The sequence below is a fragment of the Myotis nattereri genome (assembly GCF_964212035.1).
Source record: "Myotis nattereri genome assembly, chromosome: 6".
In the NCBI taxonomy this organism is placed as follows: Eukaryota; Metazoa; Chordata; class Mammalia; order Chiroptera; family Vespertilionidae; genus Myotis; species Myotis nattereri.
Genome location: NC_138081.1, coordinates 11,609,284 through 11,626,940, shown reverse-complemented (window position 1 = coordinate 11,626,940; position 17,657 = coordinate 11,609,284). Strand labels below are relative to the sequence as shown.

General features: G+C 43.2%; 1 protein-coding gene across 1 annotated transcript in view; it reads right to left on the bottom strand.

Moving 5' to 3' along the window:
• Positions 1-17,657, bottom strand: part of DNAH8 (dynein axonemal heavy chain 8) — a 273,951-nt gene that overhangs the window by 70,614 nt on the left and 185,680 nt on the right. The window contains exons 67-76 of the mRNA XM_081093926.1: positions 17,441-17,617; positions 15,576-15,743; positions 14,505-14,720; positions 10,651-10,788; positions 9,345-9,472; positions 8,795-8,966; positions 7,007-7,162; positions 5,714-5,869; positions 3,818-4,000; positions 547-652 (exon numbers count right to left, since the gene is read on the bottom strand). Coding sequence (XP_080950052.1) covers positions 547-652; positions 3,818-4,000; positions 5,714-5,869; positions 7,007-7,162; positions 8,795-8,966; positions 9,345-9,472; positions 10,651-10,788; positions 14,505-14,720; positions 15,576-15,743; positions 17,441-17,617 — 1,600 coding nt within the window. The remainder of the gene's footprint in view (positions 1-546; positions 653-3,817; positions 4,001-5,713; positions 5,870-7,006; positions 7,163-8,794; positions 8,967-9,344; positions 9,473-10,650; positions 10,789-14,504; positions 14,721-15,575; positions 15,744-17,440; positions 17,618-17,657) is intronic.

Below are 17,657 nucleotides of genomic sequence, written 5' to 3'. Positions count from 1 at the left end.
GATCTCTCACATTGATGTTTCACTCTCTGTCTTTTTCCCTTCCTTTCACTCTCTAAAAAAATAAATGGGAAAATATCCTCAGGTAAGGATTAACAACAATTCAAAAAAAAAAAAAAAAAGGTCAACTGGGCCTTGGGTGCTAAAGTGCCTCCACCACAGATTACACACCTCAGAGCCCAGGTGGTGATTACATTTCAACGCCAGTTGAAAGCGTGAATCTAAAAAAATAGATGGAGCCCATTCGTTTCTGTTGGGCAAGCAAATTAGCCTATTAAGAGTTATCTAGCTCTACTGGGAGCCCTTCCTTTCTCAGGAGAGAGCAATTACATCAAGAAAACGGTTATTCTCAAATGCGCAGACCTTGTTTGCTAATTCAGTAATCAGATTCCCTGCCGCCCCTCTTTAATGTCTCCATGGGAATTGCCTCGCTTGTCTTTGCATTGATAACTATTTCCTAACACTTGTCATCCTGGGGCCGCTGAGAAGAGGACACAAGAAATCCTTCTTCAGAATCCATTATTTGATTATGTCGTGATAACACAATACCTTTTGTAGCACTTAATTTGTAGAGGAGGTTATCTTCAAGTTCTTTCATCTTCCGCTTATTGAAAGTCACATCCTCCAAAAGTTTAACCCTCTCAGACTCTAGCTCCTGTTATTAAGAGACACAAAAGAACCTCGGAATGTTACCAGTTATTACCGTAAATCCAGTTTACTAGTGTTGATTACAAACTTTTAAAAGTTTAACCCAAAATGCCTTTTGAATGACAAGAAATTGCTACCACTAGTCAAACCTATTTTCCCATATTTTTGTTTCTCTAGACAGGTTTTTTTAAATTATGCCCAGTAGCATTTAGTTTCCATAGCACTTACAGGGGCGTGCATGTGATTACCTTGCTAAAATAATTGTGCCCAATTATCCCCAGCTGTCTTTCCAGCTCTCAGTTTATTTAAATTAGAGCATCCAATTCTCTTGGCCCTGTGTCTACACAGGGGCTAGAAATAAAGAGGCATTAATTAATACCAAGAAACCACAAGGCAACCCAAGCCAAAAGTGAGCTCTTTGCTTGGGGCCTGCCTATAGGGACTCCAGGTACCTGGTTTGGCATAGCCAGTTACCAATACAAATCCATTTTCCATTATTTTGCAGCTCCTTCTACAACAGGGGCTAAATTGGATGTTTGGGAGGTATATTTTTCATACATAAATGATGTGTTTTTTTAAAATTACATTTTGAAAAATTTCCAGCTTTCAGAAAAGTTGCAAAACTGGTACAATGAGCTCTCACAAACCCGTTACTTAGGCTCACCAAATAGCATTTTGCTTTATCACTCTTTCTCTCTATATAATATTTATTATCATCATTTATGAACCATTTGCCAATGTCATGATCCTTTCTACCTAACATCTTCAGCAAATCTCCTAAGATCCAAGACATTCTCTTACATAACTATAGTGCAATTTTCAAACTCAGAAATTTAACGTGGATATAATTCTCTTGCTAAATATAGAGTAAACTTAAATAGTCTCAGTAACATTCTTGATAGCACTCTCTTCAGATTTATGCAGAATCACAACTTGTACTCCGAACTGTGTTTTTAAACTACTTAGTTGAGGAAGTTTCTTGAAAAACTGCTTTGGAAATTCCTCCCTTTTCAGAAGGTCTTCCTAAACCAACCCATCAATCAAGAGCCACAGCACAGCACCCATCGGCATACCTCCCATGACATGCGTCTCAATTACAGCCATACATCTAACGGGCAGGAACTTGTCCTACGGGTTCTTTTATTCTTGGCAGCACTTACCTCAAGGCTTTGCAGAGAATGGACTTAACCCCATAAGTATTTGTTAAGTTGAAATGTACTGAATTTATTCATCAACTTTATTTTATGTCTGGGGAAACTGAGCACCCCACCCAGAAATATTAACTCCAAATAGCATTTCAGTATAATATGCATAGCTAGCTACTGTCAGAGAAAGGCCTAATAGCCTTGTTATTCAACTCCAAGACCAGCGTATCCAGTGTATAATACCATTCACTATCAGGTTTGCAGGATGTGATGAAGTGGCAATGAAGAGCTGAAGAGTCTGGCTTTGTTTGCAGGGGAATAGCTAATGTATTGTTTTCATTAGAATAGTCACCCCTGGGTGGCAGTATAGGAACACGTGGACAAAATGAATACCGTTAGCTTCCCTGTCAGTTAAGATACAGAAACACAAGCATCACGGTACAGTGGATGCTTGTGAGCTTTACAGCATGACCTGTAACGTGTACCTAGGAGGTCTGACAGGGTGGAAAGCCTGTGTACTCTTACAGGTTAAGACCCTATTCTCTCTGGTCTCCACTTGTTCACCTGTAAAATGGGTTTCAGAGCAGCTTGTTAGGGGGGTGAACATAATGGTCAGGAGGTCTCCTGCAGACTGAGTGTGCATTTTGTTTCTCCAGCAAGCCTGGTGTGAACATCTTAGCACATCATTTGAAGCGGGAGCTCAGGCCTAGAAGAATGAGCATAGGCGCTCTGGGACATGGAGGGCCCGCCTTACAGAAGCTAGTGTAGCCTACATGGGGGACCTGGGCCCTTGAGGAATCAGCCTGGAACAGACTGACAGTACCAAGCAGACCACAAAGGAAGGACCAGTTTTCACCAGTTGACACCAAGAGGCCTTAAGGAGTAATGGAGGGGCCGTGCTCTCTCTGCCTGGCTGTGGAAGCGGAATGGATTCTCTGTCTGGATTGCATAAGCCCTGGGTTGTTTGTTGTTAACTAGGATCAGATGAGCATGGAAGCTGGGACTGTGCCCTTCCCTCCACCAGACTGGCTGCCCTTCCAGGCCTGCGCCAGGTGACCATCTCTATGGACGAGGTAGGATTTCACTTCTCCTTTTACTATCTCTCTCTCTCTCTCTCTTTTTTTTTTTTATGGTCAGTGTCATTCCTCCTTCCGTTTTTGAATGTCTTTCCTCTCTGTTTGTGTCCATCTGTTCGGATCTCTTGACTTTTTTCCTTTCCTTGTCCTGTCTTCTTCTGCCATCTTCTCACCCTCCCATTTTATGCCTCTCTGGTCTTTCTATTGCTAACCTTGCCTTTCCGCTGAACCCTTAATACCAAAATTAATTATATTTGTGCAAATATATTTTATATCTACAGATATAGAAAATTATATTTTGTGCATAGCATTTAACATTTTCTGACATTTATCCTAACAATTAGTTTAATCTTATTTTAATTGCTCTTAGAATCACCCCATCTAAAGTTGTTCTTTGTTTGATTAGAACCCTCAATTATACTTAAATATGTTCCCTGCTTTAGTGCAAATTTCACTTGATTAAAATAAAAGTATGCCTCCCTATATTATTAGATTATTAGATTGTAGTGGTTGAAACTACTACAGTGGTAATAATACTCATTCAGAGCAATTTCTTTTTCTCTGGAATCATTATTTTATCAAACTTTTCAGTTATATCCAAGACCATCCATGCACAGGACTATAGAGATGAAAGTCAGCATACCCGAAGGTTTAAAGTCAGATGTAAGAAGTGGAAATAGGGGTGTGAATGTGTGAGTGTGTGTGTGAATGTGTGTGTGAGTGTGTGTGTGTGTGTGTGTGTGTGTGTGTGTGTGTTTGAAGTTGGAGGAGAAGTAAGTTAGTTACATGATTTCCTGACAGGATTTGAGACTACAAAACAAATATTTATGTTAACAAAGGTAAACAGGATTTATTTAATTTTTTTTTGTCCATAGACTTAACAATTTCCCAATAAAGTTTAAACATTTATTATAGTTTAAGTCAAAGTTCTTTACCTTGAGAAATTATTACCTGTTTCTCTGTTAGAATTACTCTCCTTAGTAACTGATTCTCAAGTCCTTTCATCGTAACGGTGAAGTCAATGACTGATGTTTTAGCATTGATCTCAGGGGTAAAGGCAGGGTTCGGTAACTTTGTGGTAATATAAAGTTTAAATGAATCCATGATATCACATTCCTTATCACCGACTTTCACCTACATCAAAGCAAATATAAAGTTTAAAAAGGCTTAGAGGACAGGGCTAGCACGATGGGCTCAATTTAAGAAATACTTCGCCAGAGGCTAGTGCTGTGAACTTGGAGGAACTGAAAAAGAAAAAACATGCCAACGTATTTTTCCCACTTAACAATAGAAAGGGTTAATAACATTTCCAAAGAAGAAAAGTGCCAATATAATTTCCAGAAAGGTGGCATTTATCTTAAACACTACAATCTGCAGTATATTGAAAAACAACAGGTTTTGCTGTCTCAAAAGTAGGTGGAGCCGTGGTTGGTTTGGCTCAGTGGATAGAGTGTCAGCCCCAGGACTGAAGGTTCCTGGGTTCAATTCCAGTCAAAGGCATGTACCTTGGTGGTAGGCGTGGTCCTTGCAGGCTTGATCCCCAGTCCTGGTCATGCAGGAAGCAACCAATCAGGGTTTCTCTCTCACATCGATGTATCTCTCTGTGTCTCTCCCCTTTCTTCCACTCTCTCTTAAAAAAAAAATCAATGGAAAAAATATTCTCAGGTGAGGATTAACAACAACAAAAAAAGTCAGGTGGAATTTACAACATTTCTAAATGAATTAGATTTTAATCTTAATCCACATGTTAGGGGGGCTGGCACATCCTCAGGCAGCAGGCCTTGACGCTGCGGTTAAGAATTGGGGGTCTTTTAAAGGACTTTCAGGAATGGCGAGTCTGCAACCTCCTTTGGCATATTAAACATGGCATATAAAAGAATTCACATTATGAAGGAGTTTTTTCTACATAAATCTCTTTGTTTAGTGAGGAAATTTTTCAAATTTCAAATTTTATTCACTGATATTCATAAAATTAAGTTGTCCAAATAAAAAAAAATCAACCAGAAAGGCTGTCATTCATCAAAAAATAAAAATCCGAAGAAGCCTAAAGATAGAGAATGACCAATGGAAAAAAAAAAAACCAGACTGAAAACAATTATAATAAAAAATCGGGAATACTATTCCATAGCTTCCAGCAAAGTCCATGAATTTAGACTGAACGTTAAGAGAGAAGTGAACAAATCAGTGTTCATAGACTTTATTAAAATGCCATTTTCTCCAATGAAATACAGGTTTTATTGTATAGATGTATATAAGGCTTACAAACCAATTTTCTTGGAGTTGCTAAAATACATATATACCTTATTATTATGACTACACAATGTCTTTCCTTAATATATTATTTAGTTTCAGTGAAATGACTACTCTTAGCAAGAAATCGCCCTCCTCCTATATTTTTCATTAAAATATATATGTGTATCTATATATTTTAATATTTTTAATATTGTACTACAGTATGTATATATTTTTAATATATATAAATATTTTTATTGATTTCAGAGAGGAAGGGAGGAGAGAGAAACATCAATGATGAGAGAGAATCATCAATCAGCTGCCTCCTACACGCTCCACACTGAGAATCGAGCCCACAACCTGGGCACATGTCCGGACCAGGAATCCAACCATGACCTCCTGGTTCATAGATCGACACTCAACCACTGAACCACGCCAGCCAGGCTATTACTATGTATTTTTAAAGGAAACACTGAACATGAGTTTGGAAATTACTTTTTCCAGGATACCAAATACTTGAAAGAAATTGCCTTTACTGCTATGCTCAAAAAGATAAGTAGATGTCACCATTATTCTTTTCTTTCTTTCTTTTTTTTTTTTTTTTACAAAGCTCACCTTGAAATTGGTGCCTGATTTAATGAAATTCTTTTCTAACACATTGTCCAGGGCCGGGTCCAGCTCTTCACGAATGTCCTCGATGAGCAGCGGTCGGCCCAAGGAAAGGCTGTCCTCCAAGTGTGTGCGGAAATACTTATGGTTCAGAGATGTCACCTAAAAACAAAGAGCTCATCACTCTACAAATGGCACAAAGAATGTGCCTCCTCCTCAGTGGAAACCAAGAGTTGACTACAAATTTTGAGGGCTATTTTGGAAGCCTTGTTTATAAAAATAAAAGCAGCAATTTTCAAAGCTCGGTGAATCGTGGCCTGTGGAAGTCCTGGGTGTGTAACAGGCTCTCTGTGATGGAAAGAGGAGGAGAAGGGGTGCTCCTCAGACCCAGAGAATTCTTTTTTTTTTTTTTTTTTTTTTGCCCTGCGCCTGGAGGGGCCATCCCAGCCCTCCTTCCCCTCCAACCTGGGCATCCGAGCCCCTGCAGCTGGCGAGGGCGGGCGGCTGGTGGGATGCGCTCCCGCCCGCTGGCCTGGGCCCCCAGCGTGTCACCTGCGCCCCCCCCCCCCCCCCCCCCCGGTGCAGGACAGTCGCTGGCTCTCGGCCCAACTTCGACAGCGGCCGCAGCCCCCTCACGCCCCCACCGCCCCGCGCCCGCCGAGAATTATTGACAAAGATAGTGTTGGATGTGGACTTTGAGATATTTAAGATTTTTACCTGCGATGTAAGGGAAGTGGGCAGTGGGGTGGAGAAAGACATCCTCATTAGGAGAAATAGCACAAGCAAAAATATGGATCCAGGAGGCTTAGAACAGTGTCTAGGAAACAATGAACAGTCCATCTGGGAAGCTGAATTGAAATATCAATAGTGATGAGATTCCCCCGGGGAGTCAGGAGGGCTGGAATCCTGCCCTTCATTTTCAGGAATGAAGATGAACACCTTATTAGACACCAACCCCAACACTGGACCCTCGTATGCTATGTAGTGCCGAGTGCCTGAGCGAGTGATGCAGGTGGCCTAAATCACAAGTGGTTTGGCTGCTTTCCTGTAAGCCCAGACGCGAGGCCCAGGCTAGAAGCCATATCCCACATCCACAATAGAGCCAGGGCAGTGGACAGAGAGGGGAGAGTGCAATCAAGGGAGAGCACAAAAGAGAGAAAGTTGCAAAGCCTTTGTCCCAATCCCTGTTACAAAAACTCAAGGGGGTAAATTAGCAAACAATTACAGAGATGACAATGGAAATTTGGGGGAAATTTCATGATTTCAAGATTACTTTCCCCTGCACCAAATGGTACACACCTGCAGGTCATTTTCTTTTTCCTTTGATTTAATCCAAGTTTTGCCTTGAGTTTGTGGATCTATGAGGAGTGGGTATCTGGTGGCCTTCGTCACAATAATGCCATTCTGAATCGAGAGGTCATCTCCTGGTAGGCCCTGAAGTCCCCACTCGCCAATCTGAATGACAGGAAGTGGACATGGCCATTCGAAGGAGAATGAGAAAGCTTTCACTAGTAGTTAAAAGCACCACAATATAAAAGAATTTAACATTTGGACATTTATTTTTCCATTGAGAACGTGCAACAGGTACCCAGAAAATAAACCCCCAAATTTGTAAATGTGAACCAAGTAATATTAAATTTTTTAAAAAACAGTAATAAATAAATCCTTTCTCTCATGATGCAAGACTAGGTTTAGTTCTGTATGTTATGTTTTCAAGCTTGAGTTAATATTGTTAAATTGATTACATGAAGCTTGGTTGCTGAGCATTCGGAGAACAAAGGGGCTTAAAATATGGTGAGGCTGGCTTTGTGGGTGAGGTCCAGACTGCCTAAAGGAGGCAGAGATAATGGTTACAGGTGATAAGATGTCAGAGAAGCCATAGCCGGTTTGGCTCAGTCGGCCTATGGACCAAAGGGTCCCTGGTCGGGGTGCATGCAAGAAGCAACCAATCACTGTGTTTCTCTCACATTGATATTTCTCTCTGTCTTTCCCTCTCTCTTCCATGCCCCCTAAAAAATCAATGGAAAAAATATCCTCGGGTGAGGATTAAAAAAAAGAAGAAGAAGAAGAAAAAGAAAGATGTCAGAGGAGTTAAGCCCTGGATAAGCCCCTGAAACTTCCCCTTCCTGCTCTTGGTTCTGCTTTCGTGGGGTCCGGGGTTGCGTAGCTGGAGGGAGAGAAGTCAGGAGAGACAAGATATTATATTGGCAGGAGCTCATCAATGACATTTAAAAAAAATATTTCTTTTCCAAAATCAGAGGGAATTGCCAGCCTGCCTCCACGTGTCAATAAAATCACCCGAGATCCCACAAACCAACCAGCCTCCGCCTTCAAAGGCCATAACTAATAAAGAATAGCCTGGCCCACCAAGCCTCACCAGTGACCCACTATATTCAATACCTGATCGAGTCCCTGTCAGGAACATGTCAACACTGTTTGAATTGGAAAGACTAACTTTTAAGTAGAGAGAACATGCAATTAATAGCATGGCGTCTCTAGGGCAACTGGGGAGCATATTCACAAATCAGAAAAGCAGCTCATGAATACAAATGGCCTGGCAAGCGTGTACTGCCACCGGAGCCCTGCAGGGGGCACTGGCACCAGGCAGAGGCGCCCAATTCCCCACGAGGGAGGCTGGGGAGGTAGGTCACGCTGTTCCTTGGTGACATGGAGCGTGCTGCTAATAAGGGATCGCTAATGACCAAGAGAAGGTTAATACCAGAGCTTGGGGCCTAGCTGATGTCTGCATTGGCCTGGGATGTTTGCGAGCGCGGGTGGTTTAGTAGGATGGTGTAAACACTGAAGGGCCGTCAGGAGAGCTCACTACCCGCCTGTCTGTAACTCACAAATGGCCTTTCAGTTCACAGCAGTGCAACTGGGACTCATTGGAAAGGAGGATTTCTTAAAATGCAGAGTAACTTTTACACAACAGAGAAAATCCATTTTTGGAGCTCGTAAGCATTTTCAAACAATCTTTTCAACTAAATGAAAAGAAAAGAAAAACCCAAGTAGGTGTACCTTGATTTCTTAGTAAGAAATAAAATGAGACTGAAATTCAAATAATGTGATGAGGACAGAAACACTCACTGTGGGAGGATCCACCAGCATTGAAATGAGGTTCAGGTTTTCACTGAAAGGAATCTTGCGCGCCCTCAGCTCCAGCTCCCACAGCTCCTTCAGCAGGTAATTCCTAAATATCTGATTGAAAGGACCGAGGTAGGAGAGGAACCCGGTGCACAGCAGAATGTCACCCACGAGCCTGTGGAGGAAAAACAGTCCCCCTCACAGTGTGAGGAGCTGGGAGGGCCACACTGCTTTGCCTGAGTGGCGATGGCAGGGGCCTCACAAAAGTTGCTTCCCTCTCCGTTTCACTGAGAGCGGGAGCAAGAGAGAGAGAGAGAGAGAGAGAGAGAGAGAGAGAGAGAGAGAGAGAGCGAGAGCGCGGAACTTAAGCTGCAAGCAGTTTCTTAGACGGAGGGATTCAGGGATTCGGGGATGGGTATGTGGAAACGCCTCCGGCCGCCGGAGAAAGCTCTTCACGGGAGATGGGTTTTACATTCTCCAGCGTCACAAAGAGGTGGCGTTTGGGGTGGTGCCCGGGATGGAGAGCGAGTATAACGAAGACCGAGAGGCACACCTGTTAATCTGAGCTTTGAACTCTTTGCTTTGCTGAGTCCATCGGATCTTCTCTCCACTCAGCCCGTCGATGAGGGTGGAGGCTGCCTGCATCTTTTTCCGGCACATGTCGGCATCGTTGAGCAAGTCCTGTGTTCATACAGGAGGAAGATCTCAAGAACTTCTTAAATCCCTGAATTAAATTCCCATTATATTCGCATGTAAAATGCCTGGAGGAATTTCTTAATGTGTAAAAATAATATAATCTAAAAATACAGTGTAAGGGAAACCTTACCTGTTAAATTCTGGTAATTTATTCAGTATATCGTTATTTTACATTACAAAATTTCAAGAAAAGCAATTTTGTAAGCTAGAATACAAATCACATCAATTAAATAGTATTTCTATGGGTGGGTTAATGAGGGGATAAGGACACATGTGTATCAATAAAGAAAATTTTTTTTAAATAAAATAAAATAGGATTTCTAGTAAATATTTTCAAAATAGAACCAAAACAATAAAATATAGTGCTTTTAAAAGACTTGGATTTAATAATAATTCTGAGTTCTTTGCAGTTAACCAAGATTTTCCCCCAGAAAATTTCTACACACAGTCGTGTGCTGCAGGCAGCTTGCATCCGCTCACAAGAGCCAATTGTGAAAGTTGTAGGGAATGTGTGGTGTTAAATAGCCGTTATTAAAAATTAAATTATGTAAACTTATAATTAAACAAATCATATTAGAAGAAAAGGTAACGGATAACCCAAACCCATCACCTCCTAATTGCTTACTCCGTCTCAGTGCTACCTAGCGGGGCTTGCTAGGCCCGCTGTGTCGGCAGGGTGGAAATCCTTTGTAATGGTGCTGCTGCTGCCACACAAGGACAGCGTGACAGTGGCAGTGATGGGTAGAGCCCAGAAGTCAGCAAACCCTCCCGACAGGGCCTTGTTCTTCCCCGGCCCCCGCCCCACAACCAGGCCACCTCTTCACATCTGACCTCAGGGTTCGGATCAGGATCCCCATTTGATGGACAATTGAGGATAATTACCCTCAACTTCACAATTAATAAGTGCATGAGCGGGACCTGAAGCCCAGTTTCCCAACCGCAAAGCCGGTGCCTTTGGGGCAGGACGTCACAGTTCCCCTTATGGAAAGTGATGATTACAAAGACCTTGAAGTGTCAAAGATCCAAAATAAATAGACATCGCTAGCAGGGAGGGGCATTCAGGTAAATCTTTTCGGTCACACACATGGACCTAATTTCTAAATGCAACATACTGTATACTTGCGTAACATTTCCATACGTTTCCTTCACTTTGGGTATCTCACCATTTTCTCATTCATTGCCGCATCGAATTTTGCTTGCACTTTATCCAGCTCGGCTTGTTTCTCATCAAGCAGCGCCTGCGCCTTCCCCAGCTCAGCATTGGCGACTGCCAAGCGGCCCTCCTGCTTGGCCAGGTTAGCCTTGGAAGGAAGAGGGGGTGATTAGACACCTGACTTCCATCGGTAGGTAAACCACACCCCCCATGATGTTGCCCTAGATGTCTGGAGGTCACCCGTGTCAGTGCTTTCAGCTGGGGAAGCAGAGGGTCTTGAAGACACTTCGTTAAAGTTCTTTTTCTTTTAATTATTAATGTTCACATGGACACTGCAGCAATGTGTAGGAAGGAGAACAAAAATTACCCGTGATTTTACCCCGTGACAGTCTGATATCGTATGAAGAGGTTGGTCCCTGGCATTTTGATTGCCCCCCCCCCCCGCCCCACCCCTCCCCCCCCCCCCCGCCCCACCCCGCTAAGGTAGTAGAATCATTTCCCCTGTCCTTAAAGCCTTTTTGTGAACATCGGTTATATGGCTGCATAATATGCAGTTTGGATGCATCCTTTTCTGTACTCTCAGACACCCCCTGCCCTTTTTTAATTGTTATAAGCAATGCTGGGATGAGTACTGTTGGGAATGTAAACATTGTGGATGGTTTCCTTGGTAGAGATTCTTTGAAGTGAAATTACTGCCACAGTAGTTTTCCATCTTTTTCTAAGTCTTACAACATGGTAATTATATTTCCTTGTACATATAAAGTAATTAATCAGCAAAGTAAGATAGCCCAAGAGCCTTCTGGCATAGAAGTTTTTTGAAAATTTTCTCAATTTCTTTCACAGTATTTCATTTATTTGAATTTAACCCTTTTCCCCAGGAAATTTTCACTTCATTTAGATTTTCTAATGTATTTACATAAAACTGTGTACAATTTGCTTTTTAATTACTTAAATCTACACATCTGTGATTATATGGATTTCTCTTTCTATTCTCATTGGTTCTATATTTTCTTCTTGATTAATTTTTCTAAGACTATATTTTGTTTTTGCAAAACACCATTTAGTTCTAGATTTACTCATTAATTCTACTTTACTCTCTTCTAATTTTTAATGTTATTTTTATTAGCTCTATTCCACTTTCCTCAAACTTTGTGCATATGTGTGCTTATAAGTGAGTATGTACTGGATTTAGTATCTTTGATTCACTTAAGGGCAAAGAACGTATCATTTTACCAACTCAAAAAAGTTTTGGTAGCTAGCTGTTTGTCATCATTTTCTAAGTAAAAGTGACTGACTCTTTAAAAAGTAAACTTTCTAATTTTATTGCTTATTATCAGAGAACAAGGCCTCAGTGATTTTTGCTTCTGGGAATTAAAGCAAGGTCTTCTTTTAGCATTGAACATGATCTATTTTTGTAAATGATTCTTGGACAATAGCAATCATATTCTTTGTTTGTATTTTAAAAAGTTCAAGTAGCAATTCAAACTTTAAAATAATATGGTGTAAAACCTCTCTATAATTAATTTATGCCTACTCAGGATTGGATAAATAATTTGCAGGGCCTCGTGCAAAATGGAAACGTGGGTCCTTGTTCCAATATTATTAAGAACATCAACAGGGTGACAGCAGAGCATTTAGCCAAGCGCGGGCCCATAACACAATGTGCACAGGTCACACCCAGAGAGCCAGCGCTAGGCCCACCCCATCTGTGCTGGAGTGATGTTGTCCGCCACAATCTCAAATTACAATATTATTTTTATTAATCTCCACCTAAAGTAGTAATGGATTTTGCTTTATGTACCTTAATATTATTATATTTAACTAGAGGCCCAGAGCATAAAAATTTATGCACTGGGGGGGTCCCTCAGCCCAGCCTGTGCCCTCTCACAGTCTGGGACCCCTCAGGGGATGACCACCTGCTGGCTTAGGCCCGCTCCCTGGGGTATTGGGCCTAAGCTGGCAGTCAGACATCCCTCTGGCAGCCTGGGAGCCCTTGGGGGATGTCCACTTGCAAGTGGGGAGCAGACCTAAGCTGCAGTCAGACATCTTTAGCGCTGCTGAGGAGGCGGGAGAGGCTCCCACCACCACCATTGTACTGGCAGCTGGCAGCCTGGCTTGTGGCTGAGCAGCTCTCTCCCTGTGGGAGCGCACTGACCACCAGGGGGCATCTCCTGCATTGAACGTCTGCCCCCTGGTGGTCAGTGTGTGTCATAGTGACCAGTCATTCCCAGTCATTCTGCTGTTAGGGTCAACTTGCACATTACCCTTTTATTATATAGGATAGAGGCCTGGTGCATGGGTGGGGGCCCGTTGGTTTGCCCTGAAGGATGTCCCAGATCAGGGTGGGGGTCCTGCTGGAGTGCCTGGCCAGCCTGGGTGAGGGGCTAATGGCTGTTTGCAGGCTGGCCACGGCCCCCAGCCACCCAAGCTTCCAGTGGAGGCTGGCTAGAAGCAGGTATCTGGGGTTTATTTATCTTCTATAATTGAAACTTTGTTGCCTTGAGTGGAGGCCACAGCTGGCCAGGGAAGGTGGGAAGCTTGGCTTCCTCCATTGCCAAGGCAACCAAGCCTCCTGCTTGCCCCAGCTCCATCTTGGTTGGGTTAATTTGCTTATAGTCGCTCTGATTGGCCAGTGGGCATGGCTTGGGGCGTAGTGGAGATGTGGTCAATTTGCATGTTTCTCTTTTATTAGATTAGATTATTACAATTAAGTCTCACTACAGACTTAATTATTAGGAATAAAAATTTTGATTACTAAAAAATAACAGCTCTTTTAAGTCTTTTTTTTCTTGAATTCTGAAATTTATGTAACATTTCTCTCTTGGTACCTTTTTGTTTGGGTGTGTTTGTTCTATAGTCTCATCATTTCCCTTTATTAAAACTTTACTTTTCATTTATTTTCTATTTGTCACAAAGCATGGAGTTTAAAGAGGCAATCCCTTCTATAAGGCTTACTATGAAAACCAGCAACCTGCCCACCTCCTCACCAGTTCCTCCTATTCCACAGAGCAACCACTTTCAACTCTTTCACCTGCACGGGACTGGGGTGGGCAGCGGGGCTGTGTTTGTCTGCGTGAATTATTTTATGTCTCCTTTGCACTCCTGAGAAAGTCCTTCTGTTCCCTCAGATATAAAGGACAGTCTGGCCCAGCATAGATGTGTGTGTGTGTGTGTGTGTGTGTGTGTGTGTGTGTGTGTGGGCGGGGGAGAGAGGTATTTACCCTCAATACTTAAATTACTTCCTTGAGAAGGTCTTCTTGTTCCCTCAGACACAGAGGGCAGCTTGGCCAGATACTGAATCCTCGAAGCAGGGCAATGTCCTCCTCACTACTCTACGTGCGTTTTTCATTCTGTTCTAGTGTTAGGCTGGTGGGAAGTCTGCGGCACCCTGAATTCTCTTCTTTTGTAATCATTCTTTTAAATTTTGTTTTATTGTGTCTTAGATGCATAGGAGTTTCCCTTTCTGTCTTTGAAATGTAAAACATTTCTAGGTGGTGATACAAATTTTTATAAATTTTGTTTGGAATATAGCAACCAAATTCAGTCTCCAAACCTTATCCCCAAACTTCAAAGAAATGGCGAGTGCTCTTCTACTAGATGACAGCTTGGTTATTATTCCCAGTAAACTCCTTCCCTGTCCAAGTTAACAAGCTGGTTCCAGTGTCTTGCCTGAGATGCCCAAAACATGTAACAGGCGTAAAAACGGCGCGAGACGGTGAGCGGGCAAACAGAAAAAGAGGAAAACATTGGCCACTGGGACATCTACCTTGACTCGTCAGAATGATACCTTTTCTGTTAACAGCAGTAACACGAAGGCTTGGTGTTACTGAGCACCGAGTTACTGGGAGAAGGAAGGAAACGTACCTTCAGGGGCAGCACCTCCCTGTTGATGCCATAAAATATTGCCATAGCGAGTGTCCAGGACAGCAGACCGGCCACATTCCCACAGACTTTTTTGGCACTTTCAAAAGTGTAATCATCCATATTGAAATACGGCTGCAGCAACTCCACCGTCTCTTCGTTGATGGTGTCCTTGGGGAACTGCTGCAGGCTCCACAGGAACCCCGTGGCGCTCATCAGCTGCAAAACACCAGCACCGCAGGTCTGCAAGGAGATACCTGCCCGCTCCCCAGCCAGGCTGCTCCAGAGTAACAGCGGATTGGCTGCACCATACAAACCAAGACTAGGACAGGGGCCAGCCTAAATCTGTGAACCGCAAACCGTCCTCTCATTTCTAAAGATCAAAGTTCCCCTGAAGCATCCATCTTATATAAAAACTGCTGTTTGAAATGTTCACCTTGCTATTTTGGCTTCTGTAAACGCTTTCTTGCTTAAATAATAAGGAAAATAAGACTACTCCCATTCCAGAGAGGCCATAAACCTTCCCCAGACGAAGTTATCAGCGCTGGCGCCAGGCCAGGCCTTGGGATATGGTCGCATGGCCCCTTCCCAGCACACAGGCCTTCTTTCTCAGAAGGCCCGGAAGTCTCCTTCCAAATTTGGGAGACAAAGGACTGGAAAAAGTATAAATAGAGAGAGTTTCCTCCATGTTGGGGGGGCTCAGAATTTGAAAGACACATTTTTCTCTGGGCCTGTGCAGAATTTATAATTAAAATGTCACTCCCTTTCTCTAAGCATGGCTTGGTTTTTCTCCAGTCACCTGTAACACCCCCAGCTTCCTGTCCAGGGAGTGCATTTAAATCGGTTGACATTGGGACTGCCAATACTGGCCACTGGCTCCGGGCAGATCGTGCAGAATGCAAGCGTTCAGCCTAAACCTCTTTCCCTACTTACATCCTGGGAGATGCAGCGTAAGAGACACTGCTCGATACACAGCGGTCGACTTTCACCGGCCAGCCTGTGTGGCCTGAATCGAGGGCCCGGGCTGAGGACACCCGAGCGCCGCACGGGGCCCATAAAATAGATTTCACTTACTTTCAGCGACTCTCCCCATGACGGCTTGCAGCAAGGCTTTTCTGGATCCATAGTAACAGGATCAATTTTCTTTTGAAAGAGTAACAGAACACAGTCCATGATTCTCATAATAAGATGCGGGGGCTTTGCAAGTTTCCTGACCGTGGCAATATCATTCGGTTTGATAGTCTGTATTGGGGGTGAGGAATCAATATTTTTGTTGTTGCTGAGCAGTGTTCATAGCCATGTGACAATCTAATACTTTTAAATAACAAAAGTAGAGAACTTCAAAATGCATTTTCTCCCCAAACTCTGACATTATCGCCTTAACCATTTGCATTCCAAGATTTTTTCCTAATAGTTCTTTCACTGTGATTCTAGGATTTATGTTTATTTTAGTGTTGTTTTTTCCCCTATATTGCCCTCAACTAGTTCCTTGGAATATCACTACCATTCATTGACCACCCAGCAACCCGCCCCCACCCCCCACCCCCCACCCCGCCCCAGGCCTTTGTTAGCAACAAGCCTCAGTGATGGGACACATTTAGATAACTTGCATCTTCAAAGCACAGAGACTGTCTGATGTGTGGATAACAAAGAGGAGCAAGGCCTGAGTAGCAAAGGCCTCGCCTCCGGCCTGCACTTTGAGGGCTGCCCTACCCATGGAAGGGGGAGGAATTCAAAGGAGACAAGAGAAGTCATTATAACACCTGCCTCCTAAAAAAGTTTTTTGACAATTTCTGTATGTGAGCTGGGTTTCGAATAAGTCATTACCAGACATTCAAAGCAAGAAGGACCGGGACATCCCATAAACCAAGAAAATCTCCTAAGACCCATTTGATTCAGTGATCTCTCTCTCTCCCTCCCTCCCTCCCTCTCGTCATCATGGAATCCATAAAGGGAGTGGGGATGAAGAATGTGCCCTGGTCACTGTCACAATTTTATTAAACGATTATCATAAATCTATTCATTCATATGACTACAGCCATTCTCCCATATAAAACAAACAAACAAAAATAGCCCTGTCCTCATATTTTTCCAAGACAGAGAGAGAAAACACAGTTACCCTAAACTAGGATTATATGTTATAACAGAAGCTCAGGGGTGATGGGCAAATGAAGGAGAGCAGGGAGATCAACATTTTCTGGACGTGGTGAGGTCTGAGCCTGGTCTTGAAGGTTAGGTGAAGCATTCCTGGCAGAGGGAGAGACTCATTTAAACACCATGATTTTCCAAAGGCCTAGAGCTTTTCCTGTGTGTCTGGTCATGTTGTGTGGGCACAGACAACGACAGTTCAAGGAGGAGAGAGAAGCCAGCTTAGCAGCAGCAGCAGCAACACTAATATTCATCGAGTATTTTCCACGTGCACAGCAAACGGCACCCATGACTTTTAACGTTTACATTGAGCCTCCAAGGATCAGTGAGGAATTATAATCCCCATGGAGACTCACGGAAGGTAAGTCAATTTACTTAAGAAGTGGTGGCCCTGAGAGGCAGATGCTGTTGTGCCTGCCTCCAAAGCTGTGCCCTCAGAGCCCTGGACGCCTGGCTGGGGACTTATCCTGGGAGCAACGGGAACCACATGGGGATTTCCAAGGGGCTCATGACAATCTGAACAGGGTTCTAAGTGATCTGAATCCCTTGTGCACGGCTTAGGCATTAATCGCCAGTACGGTTCCCAGTTCTCCCGGAAAGCCAATTTACAGGAAGCAAAGAATAAGTTATAGGATGTAAAGACTTAAAAAAATTAGAACTTGGAAAACTTGATCCGTGAAAAGATTTGTTTCCAGACTCAGTTTCGTGATTACAAAACTTCTAGTTATTTCATGCCGTGGAACGCAGTGCTGCAAGGACTTGTGTGGGGGGGACAGCAACGCGCTACTCACATTCAGGGCTGCTTCCGCCTCCTCCAGGGCAGGCCTAGCGGCCTCGAGTTTGCTCTCAGCTTTTACTTTTTCACTGTCAATTTCATCCACAATTTTTTGGGCTTTGTCTTTCACCTCTTGCACCTCGTTTTTCACCTTGGCTGAAGCCTGAGCACTTACTGTGACTTCTGCTAATACCTGTTAAGTTGAGGAAACACACGAGAACAAACAGAAACCT